Source organism: Puntigrus tetrazona, chromosome 5, assembly GCF_018831695.1.
Source record: "Puntigrus tetrazona isolate hp1 chromosome 5, ASM1883169v1, whole genome shotgun sequence".
Classification (NCBI taxonomy): domain Eukaryota; kingdom Metazoa; phylum Chordata; class Actinopteri; order Cypriniformes; family Cyprinidae; genus Puntigrus; species Puntigrus tetrazona.
In genome coordinates, this window is record NC_056703.1 from 24,597,052 (window position 1) to 24,617,083 (window position 20,032).

The window sequence follows — 20,032 nt, forward strand, 5'->3', positions numbered from 1 at the left end:
TGTGATTTTCCTTTTCGTAAATATTATCCTCAAGATCAACTTCATAGCCTTCATTCGTTTATTGAACATTTCCTTGCATTCGACATTTTTTTTTTCCCCCTCTAAATTCATCAAAACCAAATTGTACATTTAATATTCTCTTGACGAAGAAAACAAAAAGGATGAAGAAAAGTTCTGACGTACAGTACATTAACCACCAGAGCAACGAGCAGCTAGAGTCACAGGAACTAATGAAGCACTTGAAGTGGCATTACGTTTCGTAAGACACAGAAGCAATAGTTCCCAACCCTCTAAACATCTAATATACATCCCTCGGGAATAGTTCAACATCTGGAGGGATCTGTTATAGACTGGAATGTGCTAAAGTGACACACTGAGCTAGAATGCTAGAAATCGAACACTTGGCCTTATTTGAACGTTCTCTTACATAAAATTTGCCCTTAATTATGACGCATAAAAAAAACGTGGGTTCAAAGGCTTTGTTCAGACAGACACTTTTAAATGCACTACCGTTCAAAAAAGGCCGTCTTTAGCAAAAATACAGTAAAAACATTAATATTGTCGAATACTGCAGCAACATACTAATTTCAGTTTTGGTACATTTTTGAAAAATATCCCATGGATGCTAAAGCTGTTCAGTGAAAGCATTCTAATATGCTTTTAGGGTAACATTTATTATTATTATCATTAAAAACTGTTAACAAGATCAAAACCTGACGTACACAATTTGAACAAATGTACTTTTAGAATAAGACAGACAGACAGTCCTAAAGACTGAACGGTGTGCTGTGTGAACAAAGCCAGAGTCTTAAAAAAAAGAATAATAATTGTGCAGAAAATATTAATCAGCAGTTTTGAGCTGATAAGGGCTATAGCTGGTGCTTCAAGTCAATGTTACGCTCCCAATATACGCATACTAGTGATATTGAAAGTGATATTAGATCCCTAAAAGGCATTATTTCAACCGAGAGCTGCGTAAGGTGCAAAATAAAGCAAAAACAAAACAGTGCAAATGAATGAGTACAGACGCACAAGACTAGGATGTAAGCTGTCCTAACAGCGCTCATGTAACCAATTATCAAAAGAAAACAGTGTGCTTCTGTTTGCCCTGTGACAAAAAATATGAAAAAGTGATCAAAGATGCATGAAATAAATTATGAAAACTTCATCCTGGAGTCTACAAACTATACATCAATACTGGTCGGAGAGGCTGAGGAGACACGTCATTTAACAGATATGACACACTCAAGTCAGTTGGCGTGGTGTGTATGTAGTCTTGGTGTTTCACACACACACACACACACACACGCACGCGTGGCCCATACATACAGCGTGCCCACTCACAAACCCACAAACTAATGTTTCCACTCCCCATACGTACTGCAAGAACGTCCAGCTCAAAACGTTAACTCAACTAGGAATATTGACAGCATAAATCTCACAAAGCCTGCCCGGGTCATATTTCACTCCAACCGCGAGGGAACAAATAAATGCATACGTTACGTTTTGCTTAAGCAGTATTTTAGGGATCATTAAATGAAAGCTGTATTACGATGTTTTTTTTCATGTAAAAGCACTAGATTATTATAACGAGAACATATGAGAGAAAATATGAGAAGTGTAAATGTCACTAAGATGTACATCACAATAGTAGTCCTAAAAACTGACTTTGTTGTATTTAGGAGGTGAAATATAACCTGGGCATGTCTTCACAAGACTGACTTGCATTTGTGATCCGAATCATGGCTAAAATTATGAGTGATTAATAAATTCTATTACCATAAAAAAAAGAAAAGCCAATTAAAAACTGCTCTTTAAAACAGATCTAGGATCACTAAGTCAGCACTAACCCGCTGTGTATATCGGTATGCGCATTCGAAACGCTTACCTTGAATGAACCTTACCTTGACTTCTAGAGTTTGGGAGTCATGTCGATACAGACCTACACATGCACATACAAAAAAACATCACAAAGAACACGATTGTGGCACCCTTTCACCAGTCATACATAAGTCACATGTTTCATTTTTTGTTGCTTCACCCTAACATCGTCCCGTTACACACACACACACTCCCAAGTCTCCTTCTCGGTTTTAAGAAAAGTCTCTTGTCTTTCTCTCTTTTAGAAATTTGGTCACTTTCATGAGGCGAGGATTACACACGCAGAGCAAGTACGCGATGGAAGAGTGGAATTCAGGAGCCGAAAGGCCGTTTGAGCTGTTTTCCATGTCCGTCACGATCACAATCGGTGGCAACAGGAGGTTAAACGTGAGTGACGCGTCCGCTGTGTGGATCAGCAGTGAGGACGGTCCCGCTGTTCACCATGACGGTGTTTCCGTGCTGCTTGCTACTGGTCCCACTGTTCTGGAAGTTGTTTCTCTGCGTCCAGACTGGTGCTGGCTGGCAACGGTTGGTCCCGGATATATTCCAGATATCTGGAAGCTTTAGAAGTAGAGCGCTGGTTCGCTGCTGAAGTCTGACAGAGAGGAGCTATCAGCGGGTGTCAGCTGGTCAACAAAAAAAAAAAGAGAGGACGATGAATGAACGATGGAATACGGAATTTGTCAGGATTTGGTTCTTTACAGGACAACGTTATTTCTCATGCTCGGGGGTTTGGTTTACTTTTGAACCTAGGTATTAAACTTTGTTTTGCAACTACAACTCACACTAAATTAATTTTTACATTTTTATTTTTGCATTAATGCATTACATTTACATTTATTTAATGAAACAGTAATCTTTATAATAATATTACAATTCATGAAAACAAATATTTTAATATATATTTTTTAAAATGTATCTTGTCATGACAAAACTACATTTTATATGTACATATATATATGATTTATGTTTTTTTTATGACTATATTATTATTATTATATCACACTTAATATTTGCTTAATGTGCTTAATATTGCTGTGGAAACTAAAAAGCTTTTTTTCTCAATTCTTTGTAAAATAAATCAAAACATCAGTGTTCATGTAAAATAAAATCATTACAAATGCAATAAAAAAGTTAAATAGTGACCTCACTCTCATCTTTGACTAATATAATGCGTCCTTAAAAGACCCCAAACCTTTGAATGTTAGCGTGCTTCTTGTTCGCAGATTCTAAATGTGCTAAATACTTACTAACTGGCCATCTTTGTGACTTTAAGAGGGACTCTGGCATTCTGTAGATAACAAATGATGGGACTCACGTGATGCATTTTAATGACACTATAGTTCCCATACAGGCCAAAGAGAGGGAGATTTTCACCCGGTCCAGAAAGCACACACCCAGAACACTCTAGAAACCAACCAGCAACTCCACAGAGATCCCATAATGGCCTCATTTTACATGGACAGGAACCCATATCAAGTTCTTCTCGTTTCACACATATTGTGATGTCTTACCATGACCTCTTCTGCACTTTGTGAAGTATCCTCCCCCTGCTGACCAGATTCATCAAGCTTGTGTTCTTGCCATGCATTAAACTCAACAGAGTGTTTGGGTGTGTAACTGGAAAGATCTAAGGACAGGAGAAGAAAGGCATTAATGTCACGCCAGACTATAGAACTATCAAATAAACTAAACACATTAAACATTAACAATACACATAGAATTATCTATACGCTTTCCCTGGAACATTTATATACATTATTCCCCGTGTTATTTGTCAACTCTCCAAATGCAATAAATGCAGCACCTTATGACTGACCAGCAGGTGTCAACACTGTTCAACTCATCTTAACAATCATTACCATCAATTCTTCCATTAGAACAAGCCACACTGCTATATAGAAAGTGAAATATTCCTCTTTATTTCTGTTATGGATTTTTTTTTTTTTTTTTTTGCAAGATCACAAGAAACAGAACCCGGTTTTCACAGTAAACCTCACTGGACGTCTAAAGGCTGTGTTGCAAAAAATAGTACAGAAGTCCATATATTTAGAGTGTTTGTGAACTGGATCCATTTCCTGTTCACCTCATCAATGTGTCCGAGCCTTCCCCCCATTCTGTCTATTTCCTGTGATTCTTCTGCTCTTACCCGTGGTGTTGTTGGAGTGAGTGGGTGAGCTTGTGTAGCTGGCACGAGGAATGCTTATCCTCCCTGCGACGAGCCCTCCGTCATCTTCTCCTCCCTTTTCTTCTCCCTCTTCTTCGTCCTCTCCGCTGTCCCACACGCTGCTCTCAGACGGGTATTCGAAAGTGCTCTGCAGGCTGGACTCGTTGAAGGATATGTTCAGCTGTGGGGGAAGCAGCGGACATTTGTTAGGTTTCAGACCAATCGTAAATAGACATTTGAGGATTATGAAATGTGTCCGTTAGTAATAACGAAGCACGAGGTGTGTTTAAGGCACTATAACAGGACAGCAGGTCCTGATCAAAACGAACGTTTGTTTAGCAAAACGTCAGCAGGCTTGATATCCATCTACACCAGGGATCTAAGGGAAAAAATGAAGACATTTTTTGACTATTCACATAATGCAAATGAAAGGGAAATGCTGGGACAGAACTTAAGCATTAACAGACAAAATAGTTTCCTTATTGCTTTATTTGTTTTTTACACTTACTATGGTTTATTTAAGATGGATGACGATAATCTAGTCGGTCATGGTCATAAATGCTGACACATATCAGTGCTGGGAAACTTGAACAATGAACTAAAAGCACCTTTACGGAAGTGGCGTGACTTTAGCAAAGCATTGTAACACTTTTAAATGTAACATGCCACCGATCGATTACCATATTTATATTATGTCTTTATGAATAAAGGTAATACAATAGCATTTAAATACATGAAACGAACTCTTTAAGTACATAGTTGTACACACTTTCCAGTATTTCTGCTTAAATTATTACACCTGATTTTTTTTATCCATACAGAAATGAAGAAATAAACAAAAGCAATTATGCGTAGGCTATTCATAACAAAATGAATATTTTAAAGCATCAAAAGTGGGTCTCTTTTGAAAAACGATCACCTAGAAACCGCTGAAACCTGCCTAGGAACACATATCAACATGCTAAAAAAACGCTAGAAGAGCCTTCTTTTGCTACAAAGTGTCTGAGTTTATGTCAACCTTATCAAAGACGTATCAGACAAATAAACAATGTATAAACTTAATGTGAAGGGCAATTATTAGATACTATACCCTAAAAAGTGTGCTGTGCTAAAGCACCTAGGTCAATGCGTGTGCCCTGTGTGTGTGTGTGTGTGTGTGTGTGTGTCAGCGCTGTCCTAAATCTTCTCTAATCTCAATCACATGTCCTTACTCCACAACATATACACACTTCTTTAGGCTCTACATGGCTCTACATGGCACACCCAGCAGAATGACTGGACAAAGGCCGCATGTAACTGGGTGAAGTTTATTTGCCGTAATAAACACTACATTACTTACCATCTAATTGTTAACCGTCACGTGTTTTTAAATTCAGCCTGTCAGTTTCCTTTCAGTTTCTTAACGTTTCCCTGGTCTATTATCAGCATTGAAAATTACGTATTCATATATTATTACAACAAATTCAAATATGTTAAAAAATGCTGTTCTTTTATTCATCAATGAATGAAAATAACTATAAATGTATATTCTTATATGTTGCAATTGGTTTTTGAGCATCCTTGCCCATTCAGAGGTTTTGCTTTTAGTAACTTAGTTATTGTGGTTACATAACACCGTACACAAACTGGGTTCGTAGTCTCCCATTTTTATAAAGATTTCACAAGAATGAAGGCGATGCCTAAGGGATTAATTCTCTGCATTACCCGCTGTGCTTCCTGAAATATAACGTAGTCTGTAATTACGTTCATTGTTCCTTAGCAGCAATTACATCTCTTGCTGGCGTATTGTTTTGCACATTGAAAGTTTTGCCTAATCCTACAGGCGAATGCAAATATGTTCCAGCTCTAAAGTTAACAATGAGTATCTGTGGACAACGATTTTCAGATGTTACTACTGATTTTCAATTAGATTACAGTCGTAACGATCCCTTTCCTTGATCCATTCCTTCATAGCCTTTTGCTGTGTTTTCTGGGTCGCTGCCCGGCGGGAAAACGAATCTCCACCCGAAGTTGATACCTCTGGCTGGCTGAATCGGGTTTTCTTTACAGATTTGCCTGTATTTTGGCTGTGTCCAGGTTACCGATGATAACAACAGACTTTTCAGCTTCCTCTACTAAAAAGCAACTCTGATTCTGTTGGTAGTTACCTTAGATGATGTGGTGTATAGATTTGAATAATTCGAGTAATGGCACGTCTCTGATCAAAAAGCGTCAAGAAGAGGTGTGATACTTTCTAAAAGTGTAATGGCAATACTACAGCAGAAAATAAATTAAACGCCTGCGACCATAGCCATTGTCCCATTCAACTACTTGCTTCCTGAGGCACACGTTACTCAAAGCCACTGGCAGTCCCAAGCAAAGTTTCCAGTGCGGAGCTATTTGGTCATTCTTGGCCCGTACTTACATATTTCCTGACTATTCAGCCAGTGTTGGAAATTTAAGCACAGCGTGGTATGCTGGTAGTTTCGATCATTTCCCATCGCAGTTCAGAAACACAATTTATAAATATATTTGGCATGAGACAAAGTCAAACAGATGAAACGGTATATGGAAATAGATTTCAGAGAAGAATAAGCACCGTTGGAAAGGATGCTCCGTATCCGCTCCATATTATTAAGGAAAACGTTTTTCATCTTTAGATGTAGATATACAACTGTAATGACAGGCATGATATGCAGCTTGTTTCATATATATGGATGTTCTGGTTTATCTATCCAGATGTTTTTAATTGCAATTGAAACGATTAATCAATTAATAATTGCTATTTACTGAATCACAGTAATAGAACATAATAGCTTAATATTTAATCAAAATTTTTTCCCCAGTAAAACGGAGTGAAGATGTATGTTTTGCGCCAGTCCCAGCCAAACGTCAGATCTATTAGAGCAGAATGTACCAGAGACACTGTCCTGATCTGAACCAGGCTGAGGCTGCAGAACTACACACGCGCAAAACGAACACGCGCTAAACACTGGGGGTTTCTCCCTGAATTGCAACCTTCGCTTGGCAGCAGACTGTAAACACAGAAGCTGTTTGTGCGTGGATTGTTGCAGCCTCTCATTGAAGCGTTGAGCAGACTGAGCAGATGCCTGATTAAAGCTAATCTGCTGCCAGGGTGTTTAATATTAGAAATCCCTTAGCACAGTACAGCTGGTAAGACCTACCAAACATAAACACACACACACACACACAAGTATGGTTTTATAAGTGTGTGATGTGCGCGGTCTAGCGTGATAAATGTGTGTATCATATGATATAGGAGATCAGAATGTTTCATTCACATCTGACAGATTTTATTTGTACTTTATGCAAGAAATCCAGCGCACACATGCGGTCCTTCGTTTGATTCTATATAATGATCATAACTACCATGATCTTGCATATATATAGGTGTGCATGGGAAATGTTGTAGTGACAGCACCAGTGTATGTTTTCATTGATGGAATGCCCTTAAAATCATAATCAAACTGAACACCACCTCTCAAGAGCAACAGCCCTGTAAAGGCATATTTATAAAAATAGTTCTGCCTACCTAGGTTATATTCTAGTTTCTATATCCATGTTCTTTTGCGCAAGGTTATGCGGGTGTTATAAGCTGAAAAACAGCATTTATGCAACTTTGTCCAGTGTCTGTGAATTAATATTGGGACACGCCGACTGTAATTTCACGCAGGACAGATATGCAAATAGCCAGTATGTTGTTGTGGTCGAGGCTTAAAAGATGAAAAATGGAAACCGAAGAGATTTTATTACCTGTTCTTGTCAAGCTTGGTTGAGAGACAGCATTTTTTGTTTGTGGATTAGGAGAGTGTTTGATACGAGTGGGTCTCGCGGAATCTCCAGATTTCCACAAAAACCAAACGCTCAGTGCTTTGCATATTTGCTTTTATCTACAGTTTGGGGTTTTTCTTTAAATTGTGAATTTGGTTACCATGTAATCATTTAGGAATTGAAGGGACCCAGGGGGCATGTTACAGAAAGTCTCGTACTTTAAAATCTTATCTTATCTGTTTGGTTACCATGATCATTTCAGTTAGGACCAAAAAGCTATTACAGAACAGCATTTCCTAAGTGCATCATCTTGTCTTAACTACGGAAAGTGGTGTTACAGAAGCCTCCTAACTTGACAAAAAATGACATAAAAAAGTCCTGACTTTAAAATGATTTGACAGCCAACGGGGAAAAAACACTTTTTTTGCACTACCACCAATGGTATTACATTTATTGTTAATTGAAAATTGAAGACTCTTGGGAAATCCCTGAAGATGTGTTATATGTTGATGATAAAACACATTTCCGCACAACATACAGATAGCATTTTTGGTTTAATTCTGTCATCATTTACTCACCCTCAAGTAGTTCCAAACCTGTATGAACGTCTTTATTCTGCCAGACACAAAGGAAGATATTTTGAAGAAAGTCTGTAACCAGGCTGTTTTGGGTCACCATTGACTTCCATAGTAGGAAAAAAAATACTATGGAAGTCAATGGTGACCCAAAACAGCTTGGTTACAAACTTTCTTCAAAATATCTTCTATTGTGTTCGGCAGAACAAATACATTCATGCATGTTTGGAACTACTTGGAACTACTTGTATATATTAAACCGTTATAATATTTCAAAATATTATTCTTTTAACTATATTTTAATCAAATGAATACAGCCTTTGTGAGCATAAGAGACAGCATTAAACATCTTACTGATCTCAAAATTTAGTATATTTCCAGGTTATGATTCAATTAGAAATATGACCCCAATGTGCATATTAAATGTAAATTAGATTACAAAAATAGGTGCACGAGACAACACATTCCACAGAATCACAAATATTTTCCCTCCCATTCTGCACAGAAAATATGACTAAGTGTGCAGAATGTGGGCCTAGATTTGAAGCCTGCTCTCATTTATGGAAAGGCTTCAAATATTAATCAGGCCATAAGCACTCGCGAACAACACTGTTGTTTTGGTGTGTACCGCTGTCCGATAGGGGCGGTTTGATAAATCATTGGCAAGTATAGGGCAGAGGGAGGGAAGGAAATGTTTTGGAAACAAAAAGGCACAGATACCTAATTTGGGATTTCTAATGACAGGATAGAAAGGGCTGCGGTCTCGGTTGCTCGGCGACAGGAACCACGGCTATTTTTAAAGGAGAGAGCAGAGGAGGAAACTATAGCAAGAGCAAAGAGCAGAAATACAAGTATGTTATATACTCTCAGTAGTAAACGCTGGGAGGACTCCTATCAACAGGAAATCACAGTCTTATCACAGAAAACCAGCTGCCTATATCGAGACATAAATCCACCGTCGTATATCATTCTTTCAGTGGTGAGCTGGTATTTTTGTGAGCTCCAGGTTTATTTGTGTAAGATTTGCATTGACTATTTCAAGCCTGAATCTCAAACAACAAATTAGCATATGTGCAAACACCCATGCAAGTCACAAATATGTCTTTCCATTTGTGTCATTTAAAGGAATATAACAGATTCAACTAAATGAAAGAAATGGGTCACCCACGAATGAATCTGGCATCAGGTCTTCCATTATGATTAAAGTTAAAGTGAATTTAGGTATCACAATATTATAATGAATAAAAAAAGTGATAAAAAAAAGTCATATCTATAATATAAATATTTACTTTTTTGCATTTGTTAAATCAAAAATACAATAGCATAGTGAAATATTTTTATCATTTAAGGTTTTTATTCCAATGATGGCAAAGCTGGATTTTTAGCAGATGAGTCTAGTATAATCTAAAATATTCTAGTATGCTGATCAAAAAGCAGTTTAGATCATTTTCGTTAGTGTTGCATACAGTTATGCTGCTTAATATTCCTGTGAACACCTGATTCAATTTTGCTCCATTCTAAAGCTTCTGTAACATTATGACATAAATGTCTTTATACTGTCTTTATACTTTATACTGTTTTGTAATGATTTTTTTGTAAACGGTAACACTTTACCACTTAAGACTTTATGCATGCTGCATTCTAAAGGTTTTTAACGAGAATAATACAATATAATTATTAATAATGTGTGCTGTGATACATGATATCTTGTCATAAATAATTATAATTGAATTTAAAATGCATCGTGCAACAATGAATTGATATAATGCATAAACTGTGATTGTACAACGCATTATAAGGTACATTACAAGGCATAAGTATTGCATTAGAACTACTTTTATATTGCATTATGCATAAGCCTATACAACGCTTTAAGTGAAGTGTTACCAAAAAGTCTTACTGACCACAAACTTTTGATTCCCATTGAATTGTATATCCTTTAAATTGTCGGCCCCTATTCACTGCTACTATATGGAAAAAAAAACACGCAATACATTATTCAAAACATGTTCCAGAGAAAACCAGCATGTGGGTTTGGACTGTTTCTTTAAAGATAAAAAGCAACAATGACACTGCTGTAACACTTTCACATTCACACCGACTACAACTTTCTCTCTCTCTCTCTTAAGTTGTCTCTGCTCCTCTCTCTGTCTCTCACACACATGCTGGAGTGACTCTTGAATTAAACATGACAGTGACAGTGGCGCTTTGCAGTCTGAATTCTAATTACATTGACTCTATTGTAGACGCTGCAGCCATGTGACAGGCACACACACACACACACACACACACAGAAGTGGTCCATATGGGATTACACAATGGCGTCAAGACTGTAGGACACATCATTAAATTATCTGAACTTCAAAGTCCACGACACAATGGTGCATACTAGGGGAAAAGTAAAAAAAAACACACACACAAACACAGCTGCTGAAGAGCACATGTCTGCCTGCAAAGAGAACTTCCTGGAGGACACCAGTAAGGTTAAGAGAAGGGGAGGAGGGGAGGGGGGGAGGGGGAAGTGAGGATAAGAAGAGAGAGAGAGAGAGAGAGAGAGAGAGAGGTGTGGTGCATGATGGAGACCATATTCTGACTGGTCAATAATTAAACATGGTGGACTTTCACACTCGTAGAAAGACATACATGGGAAGAGGAGAGTTTCCATCCACCTCCTTGTGTGTTTTTAAAGACATACATCATAAAAAGTACACATTATACGGACCAAACTAAATCTCGCAAGCTGAAAGAATCTGCATTGAGAGGTGTAACCTCAAGCATGTTTGGGATTTATTTAACTGTATGGCGCATAAAAAAGTTGGCCAAACCACTTGTTATACGGATCCATAACAAACAATAATGCCTTATTTATATATTAAAAAAACAAAACAAATCCAAGGTCAAAGTATTTTTTACAAGTATCATAAATTGTAACTGTATAAATATAATATTACATTCTTGGAGAGTTGCGCCACATGACATTCAACTAACCTTTCCTTAACACAAAAAGATCAAATTATCTGACATTTTAATGAACAGATGCCAAAGCCTCTAAGTACGTTCAACGTTTTTCTGTAAAATGAACTTTCTTGGCTTTTGCGATGTTTTTTTAAACTTTCAAAAGCTTGACCATTTCTGTGAAATGGGGGACAGAGTAAATGATGGCATAATGAGTGTCATTTCTGGGGTTGCTCAGAAAAGTGAATCCACACCTCTCCTCAAACAGCCACACAATTTGTGCCATTCATGATCATTGGCCACAATTATTGTGGTAAGTGTACTTACATGAGTACTTGTTCAGAAAGGCTGTGGCTACAAGTGAATAATACACTAATAAAACCTCTCTCCACAGCCTAAAAGACAAACAGAGATGGAGAGTTGTAAGCTTAAGAGTGTACTAATGGACAACCAACACATGCACGCCAGCATAACCAGCACCTGCATAACAGCCCGCATACATTTTCTAAAGCCGGGCCATGTCAAATTAAACCTTCAAGAGGTTCATTAAAGCACTCCTTCTTCAAGGGCTTCAAGAATAAGCAGAGAGACATAAAAGCTGGCATTAAACCATGACAAAAATCCTCTGACATATTCAGCCTCGGGCTTTTAATAATATTAACTTTCTGTGAACACATTATAAAAATAACCATTTCATCTTCATCTCCACATCAAAGATCTAGTTATAAATGTTCTCCGTATGCTGACTGGATTCCTGGATACTCTACTAATGTAAGTATGTCATGCAGACATTCAATGTTGAGAAATTTCTATTTATTTGACAGATTTTCAATGCTATCGTTTTCCATTCCGTCACATTCTTCCACACCATTAATACAGAGTAAACGTGGCATCCCATTGAGGAAATATCACAAGACCTTACTACGCACACATGCATCTACATGCATCATATAACAGTGGGATCCAGTCAAGCCTGGAGCATAATGAACTGACCCTGGACAAGCAATATGCTAAGAGCATTGGTGAGATTTTGGCCCAACCCCCTCGACCACTCTCATACAAGACACCAAAAGAAGAGACTAAACTGTGTCTCTTTTTACTGGTCAGTCGTTCTTTTAGAGCTGAACTATTTTGGGGAAAAAAACATACTATTTAGAAGAAAAAACTCAAACCATGACCTGAGCTGATTTTACGGTCTTGGCCTACAGACTGTGAACCAATAGAGAGAAAGAAGCCGAGACACACGTGGACACAGTGAGTGAATGTCAAACAAGTGACGAGGCCTTGATGCTGCCATAAATGCTGCTACCTCGTAGAAGCTCTAGACCAGGAAGGGCTTGAATGTAACCTCTAAAACCCAACAAAACAAAGGTGTGGCATGAGCCAATCCTCAAACCTACATATACAACAGAGAGCGAGAACAAAAGCAGCATATAACCTATCCCAAACTGGGCCTGACCGTCTGGATGTTTCACGGAGGAGAGGCCCACGACTTTCTGCCAGTGATCAGTTTGGCATGATCTCATCATAGATTCCAATGTACATAAAAGACTTAATGCTTTCAAGAGTTTCTTCAAGGCTCATTCGCACCAACCACAACGACTACAATAAAAACTATATTAGCAGCGTCACTAACTGATGATCAGGTTATGTCATCTGTAACTACAAAAGCTGAAAACTGTGATTCTCAGAGATTTCATCATTCATCATCTGCTAGCATTACTCTGTCAATTTTTGTTACAGCTGTGGTTTGGACTTGCCTGTTCTCATGGAATTAGAATGATTATTAACACTTTATAGTTACAGTGTAAACTGCCCTCTAGCAGTGTTTCTTCTTTAATCCCCATTGCCATTAGAGCTCATTTATTAAAGCTTACACACACAAAAAAGGAAAATGAAACCGTAAATGACAAACTCGAACATCTGGAGTCCTTACACCTTTTAATGAATGCTATAAATCGAAACCGTTTGATATTAATCAGCAAGGGCTCCATGACTGTTTGAGAAATCCACTATGCAGAGGAAGTGAAACGGCTCGCTGCTGCTAGTTTGGTTTCCTGTTTTGAGATCGATTTTGACTGTGAATGGTAGCATGTTAAACCAATCTCAAGCACGACCTTGCAAAGACCTTTAATGGACCTCAGTAACTTCTAGACTTGACTCCGAATAGAACACATGACTCATTTTCCTACACAGATCACCTGACCTTCTCTTGCTAGTTCTTTACTGCTGTTAACATTTGGTTATAAACTTAAGTTGCAATGTGAGCACATACTGCAGGCTGTATCCATAACTACTTGAAGTCAGCTTTTATCACACATGTGTCCTAGCAGAGGAGGCCTAGGTGTAGTTCATCACATTCAGTATGCACAACACATACCAACATTTGATTTTGTGTTGATTGTCTTTTAATTGTACTTTGTTTTTGAATGAAACATTTTTCTCAAAAAGTGTCCTTTTTTTAAATAAATGTTTGATATTTTGTTATCTAATTTATCTAAGTACACAAATTAAATTTTCTGAAGTATATAAATTAGTTTCCCTGAATGATGCGGTGTTTAAGAGTACAGTGAACCTTTGAACGGGTTATAAACACCCAACAACTATGTTTGGAAAAAGCTCTGTAAAGCTTTGTTTGTACAAATTTGAAACCTAAAAAAAGTAGCACTTTAGTATAGGGACAAATTCTCAGTATTAACTAGCTGTTATTAGCATGCCTACATACTGGCTGCTTATTAGTGCATAGTAAAGCACGTTCTGCATGACCTTACTCTACATCCCTGATCCTAACCAATACCTAAACTACCTTACTATTAGTAAAGAGCAGTTACTGTTGCAAAAGTTGCAGTTAATGTTTTTTTAATAGCAAGAATTAAACCAGAACATAAAAATGTATTTAATCAAGACACTTGCCAGGAGAGAAGTGCATTCTTCTTAAAATTATAGTTAACCCAAAATTAAAAGCTCCGCTATGACCAATGTATATATGATGCTAAATAAAATACTATAATTACCTTTTTTCCTGTTGAGCCAGTTTTCGAGAGACAGGATCGCCCGAGCGAGAGGTAGCCCCCAATGACCTCTATCTCCTCTGCAGCAGGGTAACGCTTTTTAATCAGGGTCCCCAGATGGGCATAAGGGGCCTGTGGTGTGCTCTGAGATTCACTGACGACTTCTGGGGTCTCAGCTGGGCCAGACTGGGCCTCGGGCCTCCGTTTGGGAACAACTGTAAACGTATTTCCTTTGCGCCTCTGCACCGCAGGGCTCAGGACAGGTGGCGTGGGCTCCACAACTATGTCATCAATGTTCGTGATAGGCAACTTATCAACCGGAGGCTCTTCTGGAGATGGGGCTGGTTTGACGGGTGAGCCAATTGAGGGCAGAGAAGGTGGGGCTGGAGAAGTGGGTGTGGCAGGTGGGGTATGTTGCGGAGACCCTGTTTTGGCTTCTATGGTCACCTTTTCCGTAAGCTTTGGTGTGCAGGGTATGAATGAAGCGGGCGAGGGGGTTGGCACTGCGGGCTCTGAGGCTGCCACACCCACCAGGGGTCGTGGGGACGGAGGGGAAAGGACAGGGCTGGACGGGGCGGTGCTGCCGGGTGATGAGATGGCCGCACGACTCTTGGGAATAACGGTAAATGAATTGCGAGACTGGAGTCGCAAGTTGGCGAGTGCACGGGCCTGTAGATCCCCAGGCGGAAGGAGAGAAAGATCTGGGCGAGGAGACGGGCGGATCTCAAAGCTGGGCGATAAGGGTGGTGATGTGGGGCTAGGAATGAAGTCGGCACGGACACGGTGGCTCTCCGGAGAGCATGGCACCTTGGCTTTAGAGGCCCCGTCTGTGCTATCCCAGTCCCGTTCCCTAACAGGCTTGGACGGAGACCTCTCAGTGTCCTCCTTGGGATACACAGTGACACTTCGTCCTCCGCTCCCCTCGAAACGTCTACGCGTGGAAGACACCAGCTGAGGGGAGCCAGAAGCGGGTGTACTACTCCCCGAGTCACTAGGAGAGGCGTGATGGTTGCTCATGGAAGACTGGACGTTTTGGAAGACCTTGCTGTGTGGAGAGCCGGCTTGCGGGGACACCGGACATTTTGGCACCGCATCTGGCTTGGGTCTGGAGCTTGGCCTGATAGGACTCGAGTCCAAGTCCAGGAGGTTTTCTGTGCTGCGTGACTTGGCCTGCAACTTGCCGTAATTCCTGTCAAATTTCTGTAACATGCGACTCACCCTTCCTTGCCCCTCTAGCGGGGCGGACGCAGGTCGTCCCAGCGTGCTGAGGTTCTCCTCGCTTTTACTAAGCGCAGTATCGTAGATGACCACTTCCTTCGCGCGTATCTCCGTAACCGGACTACCTCTCCGGTCTAACAGGTCATTGAGAGAGCTGTATCCGCTCACCGTGCCGTTCTGCTGCAGTATCGACGCATGCTTCAAACCGCATCCTTCCGAGAAGTACTCCGGGTCGGATTCAATTATGATGATATTTTCAGCGCGTATAGTCCGTATCCCGGGAACGCCGCCGTACAACTCGAGGATGTGCTGCACCGGTCGCGCGGCGTTCTCTTGGCTCTGACGCTTCTTGCGTTCTTTTTCCAGTTTAATGAACGGGTTTTCCTGCAGCGGACCCAAGCTCTCTTGCAACACCAGGCTCTCCTGCGCTCCGTTGTCTCTCGCCGTTCTCTCCTCCGTACGGCTCGGGTCCGCGGATGGCCAGTGCTCTTTTGTTTTCACCGGTGACAGATCCGGGCTTTTGGTCGCGCGCTTGGCAGCGGTAATGGTATAGTTCCTGCTCGAATGTGCGCCGCTGATATCATCCTTGCTTTTGCTGGCCGTTACCTCGCCGTTAAGACGAGATGCGACGGACTCGGCACCTGCTCCGGACCCACCGCCCTTCGCCTTTCTCCGCTCAAGGATCTCTCGTTTCCAGGCCGGCATCCTCGGGCTCTCCTGCCCTGGCTCTTGGCGAAGAACGCGAAGATCCCCGCCCGACATAATGGGAGAAACGGGTTTTATAGGGGTACGTGTGAAACCAAATAATCTCTCGCCGTACCTGCAGCGCCTCTTCTTATTCGTTCTCGTACATCATTGCAGCCGCAACAATGTATCCTGCATGATGATGATGTGCCAGTCTACCGACACGACCCCGCCCTCCGAGCGTGACGTCAGCCGCCCGTCTCGGGGTGGACTCCTCATTTGGTCATTTTGACTTGAGGCACACCTTTTGTTTTTACATATGTCCCGCCCCCTACTTTCTACTATTGTGGAGATTAAAGCGAGCCCTGTCAGTCAAACACAGCGAGACCCGCCCATTTAATGTCTTTAACCCTTTCACAATTTCGAAATAGTTTATTAAATTGTGAATGGGCAAAACTGCAAGCTGCTTGGAGCCATATTTGAAGTGCAAAGAAAACATTAAGCGGGAAATATTTATTTCAGTGCGTGTGTGCTCTTGTTTTAACCGTTATAAACGTTATGTAAAAGTAATATAAATAATATCAACTGCACATAAGGGAACGCATAGGAAAAATCTAAACGATAATAATAATAATAATAATAATAATAATAATAATAATAATAAAATGAAAAGAATAACACAATCAATAGGCTAAATATATGTGTAAATACACGATTACACCTACTGTTTTTCGAATGCAACAAACACGAAGGTGACTGACATGTTCAAAACCAGTTGTTTCATCAAAAAAAAAAATATATACTTGAGAATATGCCGTATAGTGACGTGTACGCCTGTCCTCGTCACTCTATTAATCCGGATTTAATCCGATTAATTAAAAGGCGCAGAAATAAAGATTATGACAGTTCATCATAAGTACAGCGAGTCAAGTTATTTATAGGCTGTATTACGCATCTGAGCATTTTGTAAATGTAGATAACTTCATAACCAGGAAGGGACGGCGGGAAACGGTGTTCATTTCAGATTAGAGTGTGTGACCTTTAGCCCAGCTGTGGGCATTTACAGACACAATGGGTCAGGGCTATACGTCCAGTACATTACTTATAAAAATGTGTCAACGTGTTCGAGGAAATTATTTGATGCTATCACAAACCCAGAGCAAAGTCCAAAAAATAACCTCATTTGTTATTTACAGCATAGTCTTGCTAAGAGGTAAATGTAAATGCTTGCACTGTATCTAAGATCTTATATAAAGTATCAGGAAAAGTGTTTGTTGAGTTTTCTTTTATACTTTTGGATTAATATGTATATTCTGTAACGAGAGTGTTGTTTGCATTAGATTTGATTTATGGTTACAGAGCTTCTCAAAGCTGTCCTCTACAGGCCTGTACATTTAGTTTGTGTGTCCCTCATCTATCACACCTGATTCTACTCTTTAGCTCATGAGTGGAGACTGAAAGACCTGTGTGTCAGATATATACAGCATGAGCAGCGATGGGGCACTTAATGGAGAGGTTCAAAAAAACACTGCGACTGAATATTGCTCTCATTTTAATTAAAACCCATTTCTCTTTAGAAGTTATTTAAAGTCTTTAAAAAAAATTGTTTCACTACACCAGTAAGAATATATATGTGATGAATTTGAAAGTAGCTGGTCTTTAATGATATAACTGTCCCCCAAACATCATGAAACATTTTGTAAACACATACTTAGTGAAATTGCAAGGTTTGTCTTGACTCCTGTGAGATAAATGAGAAATTGCAGGATTAACTAAATCTATAGTGCCATCTAGTGATTAGTAGAGTATACATATATACACACACACACACACACATACATACATATGTACACACACACACACACACACACACACACACACACACATATATACACATTTATTTATTGTAATTCTTTTTAACACATCGGCTTATTTCAAATTTTCCACTTGAAAACACTAACACCCTCCTAACTTTTTCAAATAAACAAACACATTTTAGGTCACTTTCAGGCAGAGTCCGAACAAACCAAGGAAGATGAAGAGCTGAATGTTGATGGTTTATTTACAACTGTACAAACAACAATAAAACATTAACACAGATAACGCAACATGGACAGGATTCAGAAAAAACCCCAGACCAATCTCTCATAGCACTTAAGGACAATAATAATCAAAATTGCACATTATTTGAAGCATTGTTTATGATGCCATGTTCACATGCTTGAACCATTTGAATACAAAAAAAAAAAACTAATAATAATAATAATAATAATAATTAAAATAACGTTTACAATGATTTTGCAGTTTACAACGACCGACTCCTCCTGCAGGAGTCCTTTTCATTCGCACCAGTCCACTGGCATGCGTGCAGATGGTTTGTCCTTTAATTGACGCGACAAGCACGAATCATGAGCAGCTGCAGAAGGATGAAAAGTGGGGAAACGATAAGCCCAAACCACAAATCATTCGGTGCCTGGTTCTGTTCGGCCAGTTTCTGGCACAGCAGCACCTCGCACACCAGCTTGAGGCTGAGCACAGTCAGCACCCACAGCAAGCGCAGCACGGCCAGCCGCTTCTCTCCTTCTTGATAGAGGCGTATGGAGACGATGGCTGTGAAGTACGTGCTGAGGCCGTCGGCAGCAAACAAGGGTGAGAAGACGAGCCACCAGCTCATCTCAAGAGTCTGCTTGTCCACGTCCATGTGTATGGCCACCAGCACGCTGAAGACCAGCAGCGCGCCCAAGTGGAGGAACAGCTCGAATGTTGCGAAGCCCAGCCATTGCACCAGCTCTCGCAGAGAGAACAGCATTATTAATGGGACACTACTGAGTGTTGCTTACTAGGAGACTTACTAGGTGAAAGCACAGGAACCGCGAGTGAAAAGAAGCATTTAATGGGCGTTAATGTCTATGAAAAATCCTCCACTGATGAGCATTTCACTATTTTGGCAGCATCATGCTGTTTTGGAGATGGAGCAGGTCCACCTTATGACTTCTGATGCATCTGACTCTGATAAAAGGAAGCAAAAAAGACTTTATTATCAAGAGCTAAAACAACTCAACTTCAAGCCTGGAAATCACTAAAACACTGTACACCGATGAAGTCACATTGTACATCTATTAAATCATTTGACTGATACGATTAACATTTAAATCAATTTAAATCAATACAGCTGTCAGTATGGCTTAGTTTACTATCATCAACATCACAGCTGTTGTGTGTTTAATTTATATCATAATCCAGGTTGTCGCTATGCAGATAAACATGTTATTAGTCAATTAACGTTTAATTAATAACGCAAAATGAATGTGTAAGTATAAACAAGCGAGCTGTCAGTTAGCATATGATGACGAGTATTAAAAGAGCCCATAATACAACGCTAAAACCTCTTACCTCACAGATATCGTTCGCTGTAATGTTAAAGACAGATATTTAACCGTAAACTACATTTTTTAAAGGTCGGTGAAGAACGAGCGGGTTGACAGCGGTGAATAAGCATCTGTAAAGAAGACAAGCTAGCTGAGATGAGCTATTTACCTTCCAATAGGAGCCCGGAGAAATATCGCGAGACTCCAAATAATTTGTAGGAAATATCGCGAGATTCTTAAAATTGAACTTTCTACGGGAGCCGAGAGGCAGAAATAGTAATGAAATGACACACAGGAACAAGCGCTAGAATGGCCTCTGACGTAAAACTGAGCAACGACACAACGGGCGGGGCTTATCTGTCCCGGTCCCATTTAGCTAGGCATTCGATAAAAACATACAGT

At 39.9% G+C, this 20,032-nt stretch overlaps 2 protein-coding genes across 4 annotated transcripts; both read right to left on the reverse strand.

Moving 5' to 3' along the window:
* Positions 1-35: 35 nt before the first annotated feature.
* Positions 36-16,692, reverse strand: tprn (taperin). 2 transcript variants are annotated; one of them, XM_043239194.1, is made up of 4 exons: positions 14,364-16,679; positions 4,031-4,229; positions 3,396-3,511; positions 36-2,507 (listed from the first exon to the last, which is right to left on the reverse strand). In XM_043239194.1, exons 1-4 carry the CDS (start codon positions 16,338-16,340, stop codon positions 2,445-2,447), a joined length of 2,355 nt encoding a protein of 784 aa, XP_043095129.1. In that variant the 5' UTR covers positions 16,341-16,679; the 3' UTR covers positions 36-2,444. The 2 variants fall into 2 exon arrangements, with proteins under 2 accessions (XP_043095129.1, XP_043095130.1); XM_043239195.1 differs by lacking the exon at positions 3,396-3,511 and having other exon boundaries at positions 14,364-16,692.
* Positions 16,693-18,306: 1,614 nt separating this feature from the next.
* Positions 18,307-19,865, reverse strand: tmem203 (transmembrane protein 203). 2 transcript variants are annotated; one of them, XM_043239298.1, is made up of 2 exons: positions 19,800-19,865; positions 18,307-19,271 (listed from the first exon to the last, which is right to left on the reverse strand). In XM_043239298.1, exon 2 carries the CDS (start codon positions 19,069-19,071, stop codon positions 18,646-18,648), a length of 426 nt encoding a protein of 141 aa, XP_043095233.1. In that variant the 5' UTR covers positions 19,072-19,271; positions 19,800-19,865; the 3' UTR covers positions 18,307-18,645. The 2 variants fall into 2 exon arrangements, with proteins under 2 accessions (XP_043095233.1, XP_043095232.1); XM_043239297.1 differs by lacking the exon at positions 19,800-19,865 and adding an exon at positions 19,656-19,793.
* Between the last annotated feature and the right edge of the window lie 167 nt (positions 19,866-20,032).

Coding starts and splice junctions, on each gene's coding strand:
- tmem203 (XM_043239298.1), bottom strand. CDS start 19,071: ATGCTGTTCTCTCTGCGAGAGCTGGTGCAATGGCTGGGCTTCGCAACA.
- tprn (XM_043239194.1), bottom strand. CDS start 16,340: ATGTCGGGCGGGGATCTTCGCGTTCTTCGCCAAGAGCCAGGGCAGGAG. Junction 3,512..4,030: donor TCACTCCAACAACACCACGG/GTAAGAGCAGAA, acceptor TCCTGTCCTTAG/ATCTTTCCAGTTACACACCC. Junction 2,508..3,395: donor AAAGTGCAGAAGAGGTCATG/GTAAGACATCAC, acceptor TTTGTTGACCAG/CTGACACCCGCTGATAGCTC.